This window comes from Palaemon carinicauda, chromosome 2, assembly GCF_036898095.1.
Source record: "Palaemon carinicauda isolate YSFRI2023 chromosome 2, ASM3689809v2, whole genome shotgun sequence".
NCBI lineage: Eukaryota > Metazoa > Arthropoda > Malacostraca > Decapoda > Palaemonidae > Palaemon > Palaemon carinicauda.
The window spans coordinates 86,045,767-86,067,781 of NC_090726.1; the positions used below are offsets into that span (position 1 = coordinate 86,045,767).

Sequence of the window (22,015 nt, forward strand, 5' to 3'; positions counted from 1 at the left end):
GCTATCTGTATAAATTGTCCAGCTGTTCCATTCTCATTTACATCCTTCAATGAGCTGTCCAGAAAAATTATTTCCCTTTGACGGCCGCTTGCTTTTCTCCCCTCTATCTTTCCCATAGGGCACAGAAATTCCATCTGCCTCCTCCTTATCACTTTTAGAAGTGGCCTCTCCTGATTCATTCGTCTCAATAGCTTCTCATTTGTTACTCTCTCCGTCCATGGGATCTAAATAATTCTTCTGTAAAACGATAATTCAGCTGCAGAGATTATTTTTTTTTAAGCTCTTGTTTAATGTCCATGTCTTTGAGGCATAAGTAAGTATGGAACATAAACAGGTTTTGAGTGCTGTAACTTGTGACGGGCTGAGAGAGGGTTGTGAACTCAAAGGCAGGATGCAATCAACTGAGTTGTTTATTAAGGAACACTCTCCTTTATATACAAAACCTCAAGGCAACAGGACATAACATGTTCGAGAGACAGACAATGTTACAGAGCAAAACCGGAGACATGATCATTCAGGTTCTTTTTAGTGCGAGGGAAGAGCGCAGATACAAGCATAATATATACAAAATAATTATGTACAATTGTGTGACACACGGTTGGTACATGGCTCCCCCCCCCCTAAAAATGACAAACTGTACATGTTAAATAGGGCGCCCTGATCTAGAGAGGCGAACTGTAGGCGGGTCATCTGGCAGAAGATAAGCAGGTTTTAGACGATCAATGGAGACCCAGTCTTCTCTGCCCCGAATGTTTAGTAGGAATGCTTTCGGACTGCGTCGGATCACAAGGAAAGGGCCCGTGTAAGGGGTCGTTAGTGGTGGCTTGCTAGTGTCGTTGCGCAGGAAGACATGCACTGCAGAGTGCAAGTCCGTTGGTATGTGATGCTTCGCTGGGGGCTTGTAAGTCTGGCGGCACGGAGTAAATTTTCCCACGACGTGACGTATGCGCTGGAGATCGTCGGAGGAGGTTGTAGAAGGAAAAAATTCGGCAGGGACGACCAACGGGTCGCCATACACCATTTCAGCTGCCGAGACGTCGAGGGCGTCTTTAGGAGTGGTCCTCAATCCCAGGAGGACCCAGGGAAGCTGAGTAAACCAGTTGCAATCCTTGCAGCGGGACATCAAAGCTGCTTTGAGGGTGCGATGAAAACGTTCAACCATTCCATTGGCAGCGGGGTTGTAGGCCGTTGTCTGATGTAGGGTGATGCCCAGGAGATTCGCAAATGATGTCCACAATTGAGAGGTGAAAGTGGTTCCCCTGTCAGAATTAATATGCTCAGGGATACCGAATCTTGAAATCCATCCAGAGAGTAAGGCAGATGTACATGAGGTGGACATTGCAGTTTCCATGGGAATGGCTTCAGGCCAACGAGTGGAGCGGTCGATGACGGTAAACAGGTAACGATGTCCTTGTGATGTGGGTAGGGGGCCTACAACGTCGACGTGAATGTGTGCGAAACGACGCTGAGGTTGAGGAAAGGTGCCCACTCCTGAATCCATGTGTCGATGTACTTTGGAAGTTTGGCAAGAAGTACAGGCGCGGACTCAATCCTTAGCATCCTTAGAAATGCCGTGCCAAATGAACTTTGCCTTCAGCAGCCGTGCAGTAGAACGGCACAAGGGATGTGAAAGGCCGTGAATGAAATCAAACACCTGTCGGCGCATGGGAGCAGGAATCCAAGGTCGTGGTCTACCAGTACTGACGTCACAGAGGAGGGTGGTGTTGGAGTCTTCGAGGGGAAAGTTTTCCTAACGGAGGGACGTGCAGGATGTCCTACAAGCTTGATACTCTGGATCCTGTCGTTGGGCTTCAGCCAGGGCGTTGTAATCCAATCCCAGTTGAACGGCAGCCAACGTGTTTCTTGACAGGGCATCGGCAACGGGATTTACTTTCCCAGGGACGTATTGGAGGGTGCAATTGTATTCAGCCACGGCGTAGAGATGTCGGCATTGAAGGGCGGACCAGGCGTCAGACTGACGAGTGAAGGCGTGCACCAGAGGCATATGGTCTTTGCGAATGACGAAGGGCGTACCTTCTAAGAAATGGCGAAAGTGACTGACAGCCAAGTGCACCGCCAGCAATTCTCGATCGAAGGTAGAATAATCCGATTCTGCCTTGGACAGTTTTCTGCTGAAGAAGGCCAACGGGCGGGGCGAGCCTTTGACCACCTGCTCGAGTACTGCACCAATAGCGACGTCGCTGGCATCGGTGGAGAGAAGGAGAGGGGCGTGTGGAATAGGAAAAGTGAGAGCCGCAGCAGTTGATAGGGCCTTCTTTGCATTGCAGAAGGCTGCTTATTGAAGGGGACCCCACTTCAGGTCCTTTGGCTTGCCCTTGACGGAGGCGTAGAGGGGAGCAAGAGTGGCGGCAAGGGCTGGCAGAAAATGGTGATAATAGTTGATCATGCCCAAGAATTCCTGCAGAGCTTTGACGGTCGATGGCGCGGGGAAGTTCTGAACGGCTGCTACCTTCTCAGGGAGGGGATGGACTCCTTCAGGAGTGATACGGTGCCCTAAGAACGACACTTCGTTGGCGCCAAAGGTACACTTGTCGTACCGGACTACAAGGCCGTTTTGTTGCAGGCGGTCGAGCACGATGCGCAGGTGACGGAGGTGTTCCTCTTTTGAGGAGAAGAACACAAGTATGTCGTCCACATAACATACACAGAAAGGGAGGTCCCCTAAGATGCCATCCATGAGACGTTGAAACGTTGCCCCAGCATTACGAAGGCCAAAACAGGAGTAATTGAAGGTGTATGTACCCAACGGAGTGGTGATGGCAGTCTTGGGGATGTCTTCTGGGTTCATAGGCACCTGATAATACCCCTTCAGGAGGTCGAGCGTAAAGAAAACCTTTGCTTTGTGCAGGTAGGAGGTCACGTCGGCAATGTTTGGGAGGGGGTAGTGATCTGGTTCTGTTTGCATGTTCAGGCGCCTGTAATCCCCGCACGGACGGAGGGAGCCGTCTTTCTTCAGAACGATGTGTAAGGGTGACGACCATGGGCTGGAGGCCTATTGGCAAAGGCCCATTTCTTCCATTTCGGCGAACGTCTGTTTGGCGGCTGCCAATCGTTCCGGTGCCAGACGTCTAAATTTTGCGAAGACTGGGGGTCCCGTCGTCTTGATATGGTGATAAATACCGTCCTTGGCAGGAATCGTGGGCGTTTGGCGAAGTTCTGGACGGAAAACTTCCGGGTACGACGTGAGGAGGTGGGCGTAGGCAACCGTGGGTGCGCTGATGTGGAGAGCGAGGTTAGAGGGGGCGGGTTGAAGAGGTGTCGACAAGTACGAGTCTGCATTGACCAATCGTCGGTGGGCGACATCGACCAGAAGGTGGAAGTGAGAGAGGAAATCCGCACCGAGGATTGGCATTGTGACGTCAGCAACGAGAAACTTCCAATTGAATTTACCGTTTCCGAACGATAATGTGAGGTTCTCGTAACCGTAGGTGGGTATCGCAGATCCGTTGGCAGCTACCAAGCGGAGTCGGCATATGTAGACAGACTACGTCGTGCCTTGAAGAGTTTCCTTGGCAAAAGAGAACGACAAGCACCCGTGTCTACCAAAAATCGCACGCCCGTTCCTACATCCTGTAAAAAGAAAAGATTAGAAACATGGGAGGCCACTGCCACAAGCGATGGCCAACTTACACGTTTTTTGGCCACTGACAATCCTCTGCACATTTCTTCGCGGTTGCCCCGAATCTGAAGTAGTAGTAGCAAAACTGCTGCGGATGGGAGGTAGTAAGTGGCTGTAGAAGTCGTTCGTTGGGGTGCGAGCGATTGGTGGGTGGTGGGCGGCTTTGTCGCCGCTTTGGCACGTCACTGGGTAGGCGTGTATGTCCTACGGCATTCATGTCAGCTTCGGTTGACGTTGAATAGGCATCCTCGTCGTCAGGGGTGGAGGCGTTGATGGAGGTCTGGATGTGGCTGTCCATAAGGGCGTCGGCTTTGGTCATCAAGTCCTTTATGGGTAAACTATCGACATCGGGTATGGCAGCGCGTACAGGTTCGGGTAAACGGCGTATCCAAAAGGCACGAAGTAGGTTCACTTCACCAGGAGAGCCGTCTGCGGCAGGTTGAAGGCGAGCGATACTGGTCATTTCCCTGAGGGCAAGCGAAGCACTTTGGTCCCCCAACGGTTTTTGCGAGAGCTGAAAAAGCTTTGCTATACGGGCAGCTGGCGACGGCGAGTACTGCTGCAGAAGGTATGTTTAGAGGGCGTCATACGCTATTGGGGTGTCTCCTTGTTCACAAAGCCAGTCGGATATTTCTGGGAAGGTGTCCTCGGGTATCGCCGCGAGAACATAATCTGCTTTGGTGGTTGAGCGAGTCACGCCCCTGATACGAAACTGGACTTCTGCGCGCTGAAACCAAGCAAACGCCTCTCCGCTGGCAAACGATGAAAGTTTGAATGGAGCGGCCGCAGCACCAACTGCCGTAGAGTCCGCCATAGTACCAACGATGAAGGGGCGAGGGGGTGGGGGTGGAAGGCGGTTGGAGCGAGTCGACTTCCGGGGTCACCAATGTGACGGGCCGAGAGAGGGTTGTGAACTCAAAGGCAGGATGCAATTAACTGAGTTGTTTATTAAGGAACACTCTCCTTTATATACAAAACCTCAAGGCAACAGGACATAACATGTTCGAGAGACAGACAATGTTACAGAGCAAAACCAGAGACATGATCATTCAGGTTCTTTTTAGTGCGAGGGAAGAGCGCAGATACAAGCATAATATATATAAAATAATTATGTACAATTGTGTGACACACGGTTGGTACAAACTCCTATCTGAATCCTTATTCGGTTGTTTGTCAATAGGGGTTTCAGCCTCTTGAGAGCTTTGCTTGCTATTGGTATTCCTATTATTGTTATTTCTTTATTACATCTAGCAGGATGTATAAAGGCACTTGTTTGTTTTATTATAGTTCCGTCGATTATGATGTAGCAATTTGAAGGTTTCAGGATTTTCAATGCTACTACCACATCATTTTTTTTTCTTTTTTTTTTATTGATTTTTAGTTGATATCATCACAGTGTAATCTGCAAATCTAATTTGTTCATATTTTCTCCTCCAATGCTTAATCCTTTCATTCCTGATATACATTTCAGTATGATTCTTCCGTAGATAGAGAAGAGGTCCTCTTTTTATTTCTACCCATTGTGTTAACTTATTCTCGATGTTACGGTAGCTTCCTGACTCCAATATAGGTTGGAAATTAGCCAAATGTCCTTGCCATCAATATTTAATATTTTTAAAATTTATATCAGTTGGTAGCGTCTAACTTTATCAGGTGTCTTTCCATAGTCTATAAAACACATAAAAACATCTTTCTGTACTTCTATTGCCCTCTATGTTAATGTCCGAAGGTTTTGAGAATCACAAGTCTACAGAGACTAGGGATACAGCTCAATACAAATTACGTAACTGGGTGAGAGGCTTCATGAAAATCTCTCCGGGACCTTACCTACCTAACGATAGGATGCGTAAGCTACTATTTCCGAAGGCAAGTAAGGAAATAGTGGTGCCTCAGGCACCAATTACATCCCCTGACGGTCAGATAGCCATTGGGAAAGAGGGCAGGAAGTGCTCCGGGGTAGAAAAGGAAAATGTCGTGTCGGAATTGCCTCCGCCTATGCCGACTCTAGAGCCATCATGTCGACTTCTTCATCTTCTACCCCCCTATTAGATAGAATGGAACAATTATGTATCCAAGTGAATAATCTAATAGGGAGCTTTCGTAAACAAAACGAAAAGCAGGAAGTAAAAGGCAAGATAGAGCCTCGCAAAGCTTCTCTTGTCGCTTCCCAAGGGTCATTCAAACGACCTATGGATCAAGACCTACCGACATGCTCCAAAACCAATCCCTGGAGGTTTGCGGAGCTGATGCCAATCTTAAATTGCAAACTCTACATCTCGGAGAAGATGGGTGCTGTTTCTTTGGACAATATCTAATTTTGGCCAAGCTTTGATGCTTTCCCTAATTGTTTTGTTCGACTGAGGTATGAACCAAAGTCAAGAAAAGGAACGGAAACGAAGGAGGTCATGATTCTCGACCATGATAAGGCACAGGCTATCCTGTCAAGTAGCCTGAAAAAGACGGGTTACTCAGAGTTGAAGGTATTCTCTCTGAATAACAGGCACCCTTCCTTTCTTGCTCCTGCTTCAATCTCATTCCCCTTTATGGGGAAGGCATTTACATCTGTTGCCAAGGCATTGGAAGCGGGTAGACCATGTCCTGTACTCGAGGAATGCAAGCCTCGGTCACCAGCCTTTCCCAGAGAGGAAAAGGATTTAACTTTCTCAGTAGGAAGATTAGATGCGGAGGTCGCCAGTCGACAATTTAACGAACGTCTCCCTAAACTATCTGAGTTTCTCTTGTATAATGAACAGGAGACAAAGGAGACACTTGCATCTTCCCTTTCTCTACAAAACTACTTAGAGTTGTGTTCAACTTATCAAAATACCCCAGACATGCTCATGGCCCTAACCAAAAAGCATATGGCTACCTTAGTGAAGGAACTTTACGCCTTTATGAAGGCTTGGAGAGCATGTAGAGAGTTTGTGTTTTCTGCTGCAATAATGAAACACGAAACAAGGAAGCTAATATCTTCCAACATCTGGGGTAAAGACCTCTTCCCAGACGAGGTAGCTAAGAAAGTGATTAAGAGCTCCACCATGGAGAACATAATTCTTCTCCAAGATTGGGGCATCCTTTCAAAGAGAAAATTTTCCATGGTTGTGGTCCCGAACCTAAAAAGAAGACGGGAAAGTCTAGAAATATCCGGGCTGTTCAACAACATCCCAAAGTCACAGTGACCAGGGCACCACAGGCAGGTGGTCAAGAGTTAAAACCTACTGATCATTCGAAGCATGAAGATGCTTCTGGTAGGAGGGAGGTTCCTACAGGATCGTCAGACCTTTGATCCTTGGGTCCAAGGCCTAATCAAGATGGGACTATGATGGGAAACAGAAATGTCTCCACCATCATTTCCTTACCTTCTCCTATAATCCAAAACCTTCCTGGAGGAGTGAACCTGAGAGCTCTAGAGCATACAGGTGGTAATTTACTATTGTCCATCGAGTTCCAGGGAAGGCTGTTTTGTGTTCACGAGAGAGACTCAAGAAATCTCGGAATCATTCTGAACTTGTCGCCACTCAACAAGTTCATATTAAACATCAAGTTCAGAATGTTAATCCTTCTGAACATATGGACCTTGTTTCAAAAAGGGGTGTTCGTAGTCATGTCAGACCTGAAAGGTGTCCTTTGGCAACTTCCAGTCAATCACCCCCTCCCCTCCTATCTAGGATTCAAGTTACAGATAGTAACGTACATCCTATGAAAGATACGTGTCGGTGTAGACACAGTCCTAAATATCTTCATAGGATTGGCAGACTTAGTCACATAAAAACCAAGCCTAGAAATGGTTCAGGCAACAATATACCTGGACGAGAGGCTGGGGTGGGCAGCAACTAAGTGGCTGGTCTATGTGCATCCAAGGAAATGACCCGGTTCCCAGGACATCGCGGCTGCAAGATAAGCTTCTAAAAGTCTCGTTTCTCTCCTGCTCAAAGGTTTCAATGGCTGAAAAACCATTGAAGCCTGTGGTCACACAAACTCTCCTTTCCCTTGGGAATATAAAAGGAGATTGCAAGGTCGGTCAAGAGACTCAGATAATCAGTCAGATTTTTAAGACGCTAACAGGGAGAAGCTCTGAACTCTCCCCAGTTCGCAATAGTGACAGACCTAGTGCTAAGAGCACAGCAGAAAGATGCGTCAAGAGCCTGGAGAAAATATGCATCAAACACTTGAAGAGATCTAAAAAAAAACCTGACAAAACTCAAAGCCTGAAAGTCCCATGACTATGCTGGTCATGTCCTGAGTGGGGAAGCTCTATCCACACAGATCAGACTTCCTACGACTAATCTGGGACACCGAAGCGATAATGAGATGTCGCAATCGACACTGCTAAAGAACGTCTCATACAATCTAGGTGAAGTTACCCATCCCTTTCTTAAAGGGATGGCACCTGTCAGAAGTTCATATACAATTGATCCACAATGTGACAGTGGATGCTCTATTTCAGTTCAAGCCAATAGAGTTGGAATGGTACATGGACACAGACCTATTCCCTCCCAGATGGGAACAAGTCCTGGAACTGCAGATCGACCTCTTCATTACGAGCGTCTTCAAGAAACTACCTCGATATGTAGCCCCAAACGAGGATCCTCTAGTGGAGTTTATAGACAGCATGTGTCTAGTTTGGAAGGGATGGACTCAAGTATTCCCGTTCATCCCATCCAATCACCTGCTGAAGGTCCTCAACAGGCTCAGATACTGAGCCTGTTGGTTCTCAAGTAGCCCAAGAGCAATCTGTCCTCCTTAAAGAAGGAACGAAAGCTGAGGCTGGCCCTAGTTCAAAACCTATGTCTATTTAAGAAGGTTCAGAAATTAATTGCCTTCGTTTTATCATGGAGAACCCGAACCCTTCATTTCATGATTTTCTTGCCCTAGAGGTTAGAAGAAGATTTGGGATCTCAGAAGGCAATATAGAATTCTTAGAAGAATACAAGTCCAAGTCAACTAGAAGAAAATATGAGTCTTCTTGGAAAAAGGGGATTGTGTTCGTGAAAGCAAAACGACCGAAAGAAATTTCAATGAACTTCTGTCTGTCCTTCTTTGTCCACCTTCATAATCAAGGTCTGGCGGCCAACACGATAACTACTTGCAAGTCAGCCTTGTCTATACCTTTTCTATATGCCTTTCAAGTGGATCTGGCGAATGAAATCTTTAATAAGATTCCAAAGGCATGTGCAAACCTTAGGCCTGCAGCACCACCAAAGCTCATCTCTTGGTCTTTGGACAAGGTCCTATATTATGCCTCATCGGTGAACAATGAAGATTGTTCCCTTAAGGATCTAGCACAAAAGGTTATCTTTCTGTTCACTATAGCCTCTGGGGCTAGAGTTAGTGAAATAGTGGCCCTATCTAGAGATGAGGTCCCCATTTAGTTCACAGAAGCAGGAGAACTGAATCTTCCCTGATCCAACCTTTCTTGCTAAGAATGAGCTACCCCCTAAGAGGTGGGGTCCCTGGAGATTCTGCCCTCTGAAGGAAGATGTCTCTCTATGTCCTGTAGAGTGTCTAGAGGTCTATCTGCGTGGAACTTCAGACTTCAGGGGAGGACAGCTCTTTAAAGGAGAAACCTCTGAATCAAACTTATCCCTGAAACAACTGAGGGCAAAGCTCACCTACTTTATTCGTAGAGCGGATCCTGACAGTACTCTCCCAGGTCATGATCCGAGAAAAATTGCTTCATCACTGAACTTGTTTCAGTATATGGACTTTGAGTGACTTTGCTCATATACTGGATGGAGATCATCCAGAGTGTTCTACAAACACTATGCTAAGCAGGTCCATGAACTGAAGCATTATGTGGTGGAGGCAGGTAGTGTTTTAAAAACTGTCGTTTAATTCTGCGACGAACAGCTAATTGACTGGGACTGTCAATTTAAGGGAGAAGGGGTCATCACTTTTTGGATGACCTTTAACCATGGATAGGTACGCTCCTCGGACACCCCTTTAAGGGTATACTCGGACGCGCGCGACCCCGACGCCAAAAAAAATTCTTGAAAAATCAGTTTTTGCAGTAACCTCCTTTTTTCTTTTGCCAAAAAAAACTTCAATGAATGCTTAAAACAACTGTAAAGATAAATACTACTCATCTGCAGAAAAACTATTTATTATAAATATTTTAAAAAATTAAGTAGAAAAAAAAAGACCTTACATAAAAATTCATAAAAAAAGTTTATACAAATATACACAAATCCTTTTAGGAATTGATTCTTGAATGTTTAGGACACATCTTGATGTATTTTGGATGAAGTCAGACCCATGGAGGTGAAGATCTGAAATGAGAAAAAAAGGGTAACTTTTTTTGGCCAAAAAAATTTGTCCAAATTTCATGAATTTTTTTGGGTACCCAAATGAAATAGGAAGTGGCTAATTGTTTTAGGGAATAAACATATGTTATCCTAAAATAGAAATATGTAAAAAAATCTTCATTATTTTGTAAATTACATTCATATCAGGGGCCATATCTAAAGGTAATTTTTTGAGTACTTAGAAATTTCGTAAAAAAATACATATATTTAATATATAATATGATATTTATGCAGGTAAAAATATACCAAAATATCACAAATTCTATAGGGAACAAGAATATATATAGATAGGGCAACTTACGCTTCGGATATGTCCACAAAATAGCCGCCAACCACACTGACTCAGACTCCCTAATCTGCCACTTGAAATGTAGGAAGGTTATGTCAATTTCAAGGTATTATTTACTAATCTAATTATTCTTGGATATGCATAAAAATTGTATGGTGGGTTGCTGGATAATTGTCGATTATTTTACGACTATAAAATTAAAATTCTGACCCAAAAAATTTTTTTTGAAGGGAAATAAAATCGAAAAAAAATAAAATGTAAAACAATATAATATTTTAACTAAAAAAATTTGATGATATTCAATCAAAAAAGAAGTAAACAAAAATTTCCGACAAATAAATATCTAGAGGAATCATTACTCTGTGATAGTTCCTTAGTACGTAGTAATTTTGAAAGAAATGGGAAAAAACGAAAAAGTGGCAATCGCAGGAAAATCGAACACATACCTATATATACGCCATATCTGGCTAAAAATAAAGATAGGCATGGGTAGCCAGATCATCTAGAAACACTTTCCAACACTATAAAAATACAAGTTTTGCGACACTACTTGCCAATTCCTTACGGTAACATGACTAAGCAAAAAAATGCAAAACAAATAAAAAGGGGCACTCGCGGAAAAATGGCCAACATTCTAATATACGGCATTTCAGAAAAAAAAAATTCAGCCACGTACTAGGCAAACCATCAAGGCACATTTTCCGACAAATAAACATCTAAATGAATCATTACTCTGTGATAGTTCCTTAGTACGTAGTAATTTTGAAAGAAATGGGAAAAAACGAAAAAATGGCAATCACAGGAAAATCGAACACATACCTATATATACGCCATATCTGGCTAAAAAAAAGATAGGCATGGGTAGCCAGATCATCTAGAAACACTTTCCAACACTATAAAAATATAAGTTTTGCGACACTACTTGCCAATTCCTTACGGTAACATGACTAAGCAAAAAAAATGCAAAACAAATAAAAAGGGGCACTCGCGGAAAAATGGCTAACATTCTAATATACGGCATTTCAGAAAAAAAAATTCAGCCACGTGCTAGGCAAACCATCAAGGCACATTTTCCGACATATAAACATATAAATGAATCATTACTCTGTGATAGTTCCTTAGTACGTAGTAATTTTGAAAGAAATGAGAAAAAACGAAAAAATGGCAATCACAGGAAAATCGAACACATACCTATATATACGCCATATCTGGCTAAAAAAAAAGATAGGCATAGGTAGCCAGATCATCTAGAAACACTTTCCAACACTATAAAAATATAAGTTTTGCGACACTTCTTGCCAATTCCTTACGGTAACATGACTAATTAAAAAATGCAAAACAAATAAAAAGGGGCACTCGCGGAAAAATGGCCAACATTTTATTATACGCATTTCAGAAAAAAAAATTTCAGCCACGTGCTAGGCAAACCATCAAGGCACATTTTCCGACAAATAAACATCAAAATGAATCATTACTCTGTGATAGTTCCTTAGTACGTAGTAATTTTGAAAGAAATGGGAAAAAACGAAAAAATGGCAATCACAGGAAAATTGAACACATACCTATATATACGCTATATCTGGCTAAAAAAAAAATTGGCATGGGTAGCCAGATCATCTAGAAACACTTTCCAACACTATAGAAATATAAGTTTTGCGACACTACTTGCCAATTCCTTACGGTAACATGACTAAGCAAAAAAATGCAAAACAAATAAAAAGGGGCACTCGCGGAAAAATGCCCAACATTCTAATATACGGCATCTCAGATAAAAAAAAAGACATGCACGTGTTAGCCCAACCATCAAAGCACATTTTCTAACACATAAACATGAAAAAAAAATCAATAATATACGGCAATTCCTTACTACGTAGTAAATTTTTACAAATATTGAAAAAAAACAGAAATTGGCAACCGCAGTTAAATACCCAATATACCAATAACTACGTCGTATCTGACAAAAACAAAGTCACGCATGGGTAGCCAGATCATCTAGACACACTTTCCAACACTAAAAAAGCAAAAGTTTTATGACACTATTTGGCAATATCTTACGGAAAAATGACTTGGCAAAAAAATGAAAAAAAATTAAAAAGGGGCACTCGCGTTAAAATGGTCCTCGTGGTGATGAACGACATTTTAACTAAGAAAAAAATTATGCACATGGTAGCCAAACAATCCACCAAGACTTTCCACAACTGATAACCTATACAAGTTGCACCATTCTACGACAATTTCATAATACGTAATAACTTTGATAATTGTGCAAATTACCTTAGAAGGGTAAACTCGGTCGCGCTCGACCCCGACGCGTCTCAGAAATCGGGGAAGGAGTACAGCTACAGCAATGCACATCTGAACACTACTAGAGCGTGTAGGCGAGACACCTACTGCAGGTCGATCACCCACAAATTCAGTCACGGGGGTGAGTCACGTGAGAAAAACCTCTTTTTTTTTTACGCTCGGGGTCGCAGACGACCCACCGTACCGTTCCAGGGTTAAATGAGTGTTACCATGGTGACACTAATTCTGTACTAAATCCCAAGTGTGGAATTATACAGATAGCACTAGTGCCATGTGTACGTAGTTCACAGTGTCGATAGAATGTAACTGGTACAGAGATCATGAAGAGAAAATTTATTATAAAAGTTTTCTTCAATGAGAGTGGCACTCATCAGTTCTTTCCTTTCAAGACAGAAATATAGTCTGTATTCATTATGTGTATAGTTCCATTGTCATGCTACATTGGTTTTACTGGTTAACTCATTTAGTCATTTATTAGGAATAAATGTCTATTAGAATGTATTGCGTCCGAATTCGCCCGACAATTGCATGTATGGAATGCCAGAGTTCTTTGACTTACTAATGTAAGTATTCTTCATATAGTTGTATGCTCACAAACAATAGATATAAGAGACACTAATATTGATTCGGCAATATATACAAAATATGAGTCTGTTTGTATATTCAGTGTATACTTATGTTTGTTCATACAATATATGTTAACCTTGAGACCCCTTTTCTACTGTCTAGAATGACTCTTCCCTGTAGGGGGCAGGAAGCACTAACATCGTTTATGATTAGTGATGATAACGGACAACGGTGACGTCATCTGTCTCAATTGGTCCACATGACCATAGAAAGGTTGTCCCAAGGTTGAGGTACTGATGAAAATCCACAGATACACTAATATTCTGGTATGCTTCCATTGGGACGACATAGCTTGAGCTCAAAAAACGGATTTTGATGTGAAGCGAAAAATCTATTTTTGGGTGAGATGGCCATGTCGTCCTGATGGACCCACCCATCTTTTCGAAAAAGAAAAGATCTTCACAGTATCCCTCCTGAAGTACTGTATCTGTAGCACCATGCTCAATGCTACCAGGAATATACGCCATCTTGGAAATGTCGCTGTTGTCATACTCAATAGGAATGCTAGATGTTATGTACCGACTCCTACATACCGCTTGTTTGGCTTATATGTACCATTGTTGGTCTGCTCTGTACTAGCTCTTATGTACCACTACTTTGGCTTGTATGCACCAATCAAGGCTGCTATGTACCAGATACCAAGTAAGGAAATAAGAACACACAAGGATATAAAACACAAAACCGTAAATTGTATACATTTATTAAAAGTTTTGAAGCAATAAAATTCAGCAAGCTGCACAATGTTAATACATTCTTTTTCATCTACATGATCCATCAGTTCGACACAGCGGTTTAGAAAGTCTGATGTTGATATGAATTTGTTCTCATATTTCATCCAGAGGTCATCAAGGGCAATTTGCTTTTTGACAGCATGTTTCCTTTGGTATCTGTGCATTATCTTTTGTTTAACTAGTTTTACAATGATGGGAATTCTACTGAATTCATGAAGGAGAATTCTAATTAAGAAGTACGTGTTAATTGAATTGTTTTTTACTACTCTGTTAATCGCATGGTGCCACCCTTCTACATCGTTGTTAGTCTGAACAGGGCGTTTGTAACAGCTCCAAGAATGTGGAGGAGGCATCTCATTCCTGATCCATATTTTATTATAGTAAGTAATGAGATCTTTTAATCGTTGATCAGGAAGTGGCTGGCTAGTGATATGGCAAAAAGCTGGCTCTATATGTGATGGAGGTAAGTTTGGCAGCGCCATTAACTGCTGAATGAATTGTCTTACAGCGAGTTGATTAATATAGACATTTTGTAGACCTAGTGTTTTTACTCTTTGGTACACTGCTTGGGCCCAGTGAAACCAGCAGCCATGAATGGAAGTCTCGGGAAGGCACACTCGCACTGCCGACCATAGTGCTTTCTCAAAATCCACAGCAACCTCACAAACTGATGGTGTTAACTCATTGATTTTTCTTAGGACATGTATGTAGTCCTTTTTCTTTCTTCTTGACATTAGGATAAAGCACAATGGAACCTGTTTGAAAATTTCATCCTTCTTTATAGAACTATGGACACTTAAAAGTTGAACAAAAGGGGTACGAACAAGTTTAAAAGTGCCGTTCACGTACCAAGTTTTAGACTTGGACATGTGTTGCAACTGAATAGACGTTGCAAATATGAGATGCCGTTGCCCATTTTCAAATAGATCAGCGTGAAGAAAGTCCTGGGGAACATGATCTCTGTTTAATTTAAAACTGGTATCTTCAGGGTGTTTTGGACGTTGTCCTTCTCTGGCGCGATTGGTGCATCTGACTAGAGTGTTTATATTTGGTAAGGGAACATCTGAATTTTCACAGCTTGAAAGTGCTTTCTTTACTATTTCCCCAGATGATGCAAATGGGCATTCCAAAGCTGACCTTTTAACGAAAGCTCGTGTTGATGCATTGAGTTCAGCACCAGGATCCCCAGGATGTGTGTGTTGGTGGTGTCCACTTTTGAAGTTCATTGTTCCTACTTGCTGTGAAATTGTTGCATAGCACTTTTTACCACGGTAGCTGCATATCCATGTTACTGATATAGACGACTCTCGCTTCTTGGTGTACGTAAAACCCAATGAATCAGCGAGGAGAGAGCTGCCTTTTATTGTTCCACCGGAAACAATTTTGTAGGTCACAGAGTGTCTGCAAGGATAGTTGTCGAACACTTCATCAACTAATGAGGTTTCTGCAACTGGCGTGATGTTATCAATAGGAAGTATGATATTGAAGTTATTGGGTGTGTTGTTGATTGTTGCAGGCTGCTGTTCAACTGGGAAGGCATCAGAAGGATCATCGGCATCGGCACCTGAAACCACGTGAGTGTAAAATGGTGTATTCCAAGTGCTATTTCTCACAGAATATGTTGACGCATTCAAATGACAGTGAGGACACCCCCCCCCCCCCTCCCACCCCCACACACACCCAAGCCAGCTATATGGTTTTATCAACGGGCCTAAGAAAACAAAAAGATAATTATGAAAAAGATAATAGGAAAACAAAAAGATAATTATAATTGTACCTGAAACTTCCATCCAGTCAGGACAGTCTGGGCAACACCACATGAAAACTTGACTAGCTTTCAATCGTCTGTTTATATTCCGGTACTCAGATTGTGATGTTTCTGTACCACATAAGCGGTGGCGCCACTTGTTGCATCCGTCACAGATAAGGGCTTCCTGTCTAAGGTGAACACATAATCCACATCCTGAGCAACAGGAAACCGCTGATGCCATGGTGGTATAAAAAGGATGACTGAGAGTGCACGTCCACTAGAGTTAGGAAATAAATGCTCAGCAGATCCAGTAGTCTCGAAGGAGCTATGGTGGGGCTTCGAACCTTGTGCCTCTGTCGACTCTATCTGGCATAGAGTTCAGTAACTGTTCACCTTCAGCCATCAACAAGCTAGCTGAGCCACTGCTCAGCTAGCTTGTTTTTTTTTTGTTTTTTTTATTTTGTTTGGTAGTTAGGTAGGTTCAGTGTCCTCCACCGTTCGGGGTATAACTTTGCAATGGTTTATATTAACTTTGTAAAGTTCAATATTACAATTTACATAAGGTACTTATGTGTTAATACTATTTGAGGTACATACCAGCCATGCATGGTATATACCAGCAATGTATGGTACATAGCAGCTAGGGATGGTACATAGAAGCCAGAGGTACATAACAGCCAACGGTACATAGATGCCTGTTCCCCTCAATAGTAGTACGAGAAAAGAGGTAACCTTGATACGGCTCCCCTTCTATTCTGCCACACACCCCTCGAAGCGTAAACGCTATTAGGGGTGCAGATTGCTATGTTGCGTGTCAAGAATCCGTCCTATGATATCATGCAATATCCTTGAGAGAAAATTTAAGGATATTCGCTCCAGGAGTTAGAATTTTGGATACCTAAAGGTAAAATTCTCTGGGAATATCACTGTAGTACATATATCCCTTAGGAAGCTACTTTAAGGAACTTCCATCAGGACGACATGGCCATCACACCCAAAAATAGATTTTTCGCTCCGCTTCATAATCCGTTTTGTCATCTTCACATCCGAAAATGTTAAGGTATTCCTCAATAATGTTAATTCCTACATTTTCCCAATCTTAATTCTTAAACATATCTTCTAGGCATGCTATGAATAATTTAGGAGAGATGAACTTTCCCTGTATAACTCCTTTCTTAATTTTAATTATCTCACTATCTGTGTGCACTTTTAGGATGTCTTTATTACCTGTACAGATATCTTCAAGTTCAAGTGTTCTAACAAAAGATTCATCTATTTATTGTCTTTGAAGTGCTTTCATGATCGCTAATTTTTTTTTTACAGAATCAAAAGCCTTTTCATAGTCTATAAATGTCATAAATAGTGGTTTGCCATATGCCGTTGATTTTTACATTTGCTGGTTGACTACAATGATTTGATCAGTTTTTGAATACCCAATTTTAAAGCCTGACAGCCCTCTTGCTTGATTTAACACTAGATATCTTTCTATTCAGCTTAATATGATTTTTTAAAAATATTTTATATATTATTGAGGGTAAAGTTATTGGGCGGTACTTTTTCAAGTTTTTGTGTCTCAATAATGATTATGTTTTATATATATACATATATATATATATATATATATATATATATATATATATATATATATATATATATATATATATATATATATATATATATATATATATATATACTGTTTCCAACCGTATGTCAGTAAGATACAAGCGACCGTAATTTTACCTTACATTGCTATTATTTTCTACTGGTTTGTGAACGTAATATCACTCCTTTACGTCAATATATCCGTTTTTGAAACGGTAAAAATCCTGGAATAAATGTTGCCATTCATTTAACTGTATTTTCAATGAAAATTTTCAACAGTGTAGCAACATGCAATGTTAGGACACTGTCTAGGGAAGATCTTGCTGCGTTACTAGAATACCTGATAAAAATAAATTAAGGTTTAATAGGATTAAGGGAAATTAGTCGAACTGAGGAATCTTATACAACTAAAATGGGGCCATATTTTCTGCTTAAGATGGCATGGAAGGAACAAAGAAAATGTTGTGGGTTTTCATATCAATAAAACTTTCTTGGGTATCATAGAAAGTATAAACTTTAGATCATCCAAACGTATGGACCGACAATATACCATGCAGAGGAAGAAATAGTATTATTTGTGAAGATCTTGATATATCTATGAAAAATATAGGACTTGATTCATATTTGTTTTGGGTGAATTCATTGCTAAAGCTGGGCAAAACAAGAGAGGAGAATAAGCAGTAAATAAATTTGTAGTACACACAATAAATGACAAAGAAAACATGCTTGTAGAATTTGCCAAAGAAACGATCTTAAAATCATGAATTTAAAAAGTCAACACGGAGAAGTCCAACTGGAGAAACAAAAAACGAAAGAGATATTGTTCTCAGTAGAAATGTTAATGTAGTTAAAGATGTAATAGTGTTAAACAAGTTAAAGTCAAGTAACCATCGAATAGTGAGAAGTCAAATTCCATGTATTTAACGAAAAAAAGAGAAAAACTAATTCTTAGAAAGGAAATAAACCTTGTTAAGAGAAAAATGTGATAATTTTCGTTAGCGACCAAAAATAAGAAGTCCCATGAAATTGAAAAAAAAAAAAATGCTTGTAACAGAGTGCCTACAGATGTTTGCTTAAATTGGTGTAAAAGAAAATATCAACAGCAGAGTTGGAGTGATACTGATTGCAAAGGAATTATATACAATGCTATACAATTATGTTATTAGCATTAACTTTCCCAATACAATTCATGAAACACCTGAGACGGTACCAATAGTAGCCGTAATCGAAGTAAACAAAGCATAAAAAGGCATAAAAAATAAGTACAAAACAGCAGGGGAAGATGGCGCAACAGTTAATTTAATAATAGTTGGATGAAATATCACAGTTAACTTGTTAAATTTTATATAAACTTTCATCAAAAACTCTCTAAATCTAGAACTTGGGAAAACTCTATCATTAGACAAATTCACATAAAAAAAAGGAGAAATAAAAGACCGAAACGATTACCGCCTAATTAGTTTACTCTCAGTATTATATAGTATATATAAAGAAGAACATAACAAGACTTCAATCTATCAAGAGAGCAAGTAGGCTTTAGAAGCTAATATTCAACAACTGACCCTATGCATATAATTAACAACCTAATGTAAAAATCATCAGAGAATAAAATATAGCAATCATAAAAATACCCAAGGATTATGAGAAAACTTCGATTGAGAAACGTGTTAGACCAGGAGACCTCTTCTCCTAAATTACAGACAGCATACCTACAAACGGTTTTTAAGAATTTATGCCGGTAAAATTTAGTAATTAACATAATTGAGAATATCCTTACAGATTTGGATTTACAGATGATATAGTTATATTTTGCAATCTTGGCTAACATTAAAAAAAAAAGACAATAATAAAAAAACACTTGGATAAAAAAAGTAGAAACGTAGGACTGAAAATGAATATGAATACATGATAGATAATGATTAACAATGACGAAGATAGAAAACCAATAAACGGATTTTGAGCGAAGCGAAAAATCTATTTTTGGGTGAGATGGCCATGTCGTCCTGATGGAAGTTCCTATAGGGTAGCTTCCTTGGGTATATTACAACTACGGCGATATTCCCAGAGAATTTACCTTAAGGTACCCAGAATTCTAACTCCTGGAGCAAATATCCCTAACAAAAGAACCAGGGATATCGCGAAATATCAGAGGACGTATTCTTGACACGCCACATGGCAATCTGCACCCCGAACAGAGATAACACTTCAAAGGGGTCAATTGGCAAGAAAACGAAAACGAGAAAGAAAAGGAGAGCCGCTCGCAAGGTATCTCTCCTCTCCCGTTTCGTAAGCGTGCATTGCGCCGCTCATCTGTATTCCTTGTAGCGATACACCAGGTGCTACAGATACTGTATGTAGGGAGGGGACCTACAGCCCTTTCATAGAAAGGGAAGGGCGGGTCCATCATGACGACCTGGCCATCTCACCCAAAAATTGATTTTTCGCGTCGCTCAAAATCCGTTTTTTGGGCTCAAGCCATGTCGTCCTGATGGAAGTATACCAGAGCATTACTGTATCTGTGGATTCTCCAAACGTGCCGTACTCCCCGGAGGTATTTCCCCGGTCAACTAGACCTAGAGACCTAAGATGTTACCGTCATACATCTTTTCAACTAACCATAAACCATGGTAGTGCTTCCTGCCCCCTACAGGGAAGAGTCCTACTAGACTCTGGAAAAGTCTCGAAGAGTACATATACCTTTGCATGAATAACAGACAAGCCAATATAGTGGTCTCACCCTATATCATGTAAAGCATAGTTTGTAAAGAACCACTGCGTCAATATGAAATATCGACCAGTTCTCCGTTCAATACTGTATTGGACAAAGGTTTATATCCGAGTAGGAGGAAACTTGCATATCCGCCACCGTCCCCTTAGGGCATGGAGTCCTCCCGCTAAGGGAAAGCATAAACCAATGCAAAAAATTCTTGCATAAAGGAACAATCTATTAGAATTATCCCAGATAAATATACATAGTACGTAATGCTCAATTATTACCAATAAATTGACACAGGTGAAGGAGACGCAAGGTTCACAAGAACTAGTTTATTGACAAACAATAAATAAAACAGGTTAACAATAATTATATATATATAAGAGGAGGATAACCAAAAAATAAGCATAAGCATGATAGTAAACAGAAACTTGTTTATCTGAAAGAAAAACATTAGCGCCACTTTTAACATACTGAGGTATCAAAATTGTAAAAGTCTGTATTACTAATCAGTCACATTAGCGTTGGAAACGCTCGGCACACATGTGTGCACTTATGCTAGGTTCACCTTTGAAAGTGGAACAGTCAACATGGGCAACCCCGTGCCCTCACACTTAGTTTGTAGAACAGTTTGTAACTACACACTCACCCCGGAATTAATCGTCCCAATTAAATCCACTGTTCCTCGCAGAGTTAAACAGCAGGGTTAACGACACAACCCACTGCTACCACAGACCTCTTTAGTTGCTCCACTTGCTTCGCATAGTGATGAAAGAACACTCTGGAAGACTTCCAGCCAGTGTATGAACGAAGATGTTCAAAATCCATACAATTAAAGAAATTTAAGGATGAGGCAACTTTCCTCGGATCGTGACCTGCGGGTGTACTGTCAGAATCCGCTCTGCGAATAAAATATGTGATTTTCGCCCTGAGTTGTTTCAGTGATAAATTTGAGCCTGATGTTTCTCCCCTGAATAGCTGACCACCCCTGAAGTCTGAAGTTCTACGAAGATAGACCTTTAGGCATTCTACTGGACATAGAGATGCATCTTCTTTCAGAGGGCAGATTCTCCAGGGACCCCACCTGTTGGTGGGTAACTCGTTCTTGGCGAGAAACGTAGGATCTGGAAACAGGTTCAGCTCTCCCCCATCCAAGAACTGAACACGACCTTCCTCTCTCGAGAGGGCTACAATCTCACTAACCCTGGCCCCGGACGCGAGTGCAAATAGGAAAATAGCTTTTTGGGTCAAATCCTTTAACGCACACTCCTCATTGTTCAACAGTGAAGCGAAATGAAGAACTTTATCTAAAGACCATGAAATGGGCTTTGGAGGTGCTGAAGGTCTGAGCCTAGCACAGGCTTTCGGAATTTTATTAAAAATCTCCTTAGCGAGGTCGACTTGGAAGGCATATAAAATGGGTCTTGTCAAAGCAGATTTACACGTTGAAATCGTGTTAGCTGCTAACCCTTGACCATGGAGGTGGATGAAGAAAGATAAGCAGATGTCCGTCGAGATCTCTTGCGGATTCTTCGCCTTGACAAAGGCCACCCATTTTCGCCAAGATAACTCATATTGCCTTCTAGTAGATTTGCACTTATATTCCTCTAGGAAGTCTATGCTGTCTTTCGAAATCCCGAAACGCTTTCTCACCGCTAGGGAGAGAAAATCATGAGCTGCAGGGTCCGGGTTTTCTGTAATGAAGCGCAGACAGTCGACTTCTGGACTCGCTGGGTCAGAACTGGATCTGGTAACGGTAGAAACTTCAGCCGTAGTTCCAATGCCAGAGGGAACCACACGCTGTTCGGCCACTTGTGAGCCACTATTGCCGCTACTCCCTTGAAGGATCTCAGTTTGTTGAGGACCCTCAACAGAAGGTTGTGAGGAGGGAACAGGTAAATCCTGGACCATCTGTTCCAGTCGAGGGACATCGCGTCCACTGCTTCCGCCAAGGGGTCCTCGTACGGGGACACGTAAAGGGGTAACTTCTTGTTGTCTTTCGTCGCAAAGAGGTCTATCTGCAGTTCTGGGACTTGACTCAAGATGAAGGAGAA

At 41.5% G+C, this 22,015-nt stretch overlaps 1 protein-coding gene across 1 annotated transcript; it reads right to left on the minus strand.

The window, feature by feature from the left end:
* Positions 1-13,789: 13,789 nt before the first annotated feature.
* On the minus strand, positions 13,790-15,887 carry LOC137618662 (uncharacterized). The gene is made up of 3 exons (XM_068348799.1): positions 15,674-15,887; positions 14,336-15,460; positions 13,790-13,812 (listed from the first exon to the last, which is right to left on the minus strand). Exons 1-3 carry the CDS (start codon positions 15,885-15,887, stop codon positions 13,790-13,792), a joined length of 1,362 nt encoding a protein of 453 aa, XP_068204900.1.
* Between the last annotated feature and the right edge of the window lie 6,128 nt (positions 15,888-22,015).

Bases quoted from the DNA above. Each gene is read 5' to 3' on its own strand.
- LOC137618662 (XM_068348799.1), bottom strand. From the start codon at position 15,887: ATGGCATCAGCGGTTTCCTGTTGCTCAGGATGTGGATTATGTGTTCAC. The intron at 15,461-15,673 runs GTACAATTATAA...ACGTGGTTTCAG, and splicing joins TGACTGGATGGAAGTTTCAG to GTGCCGATGCCGATGATCCT. The intron at 13,813-14,335 runs TTTGCCATATCA...TGTTCTTATTTC, and splicing joins ATCACATATAGAGCCAGCTT to CTTACTTGGTATCTGGTACA.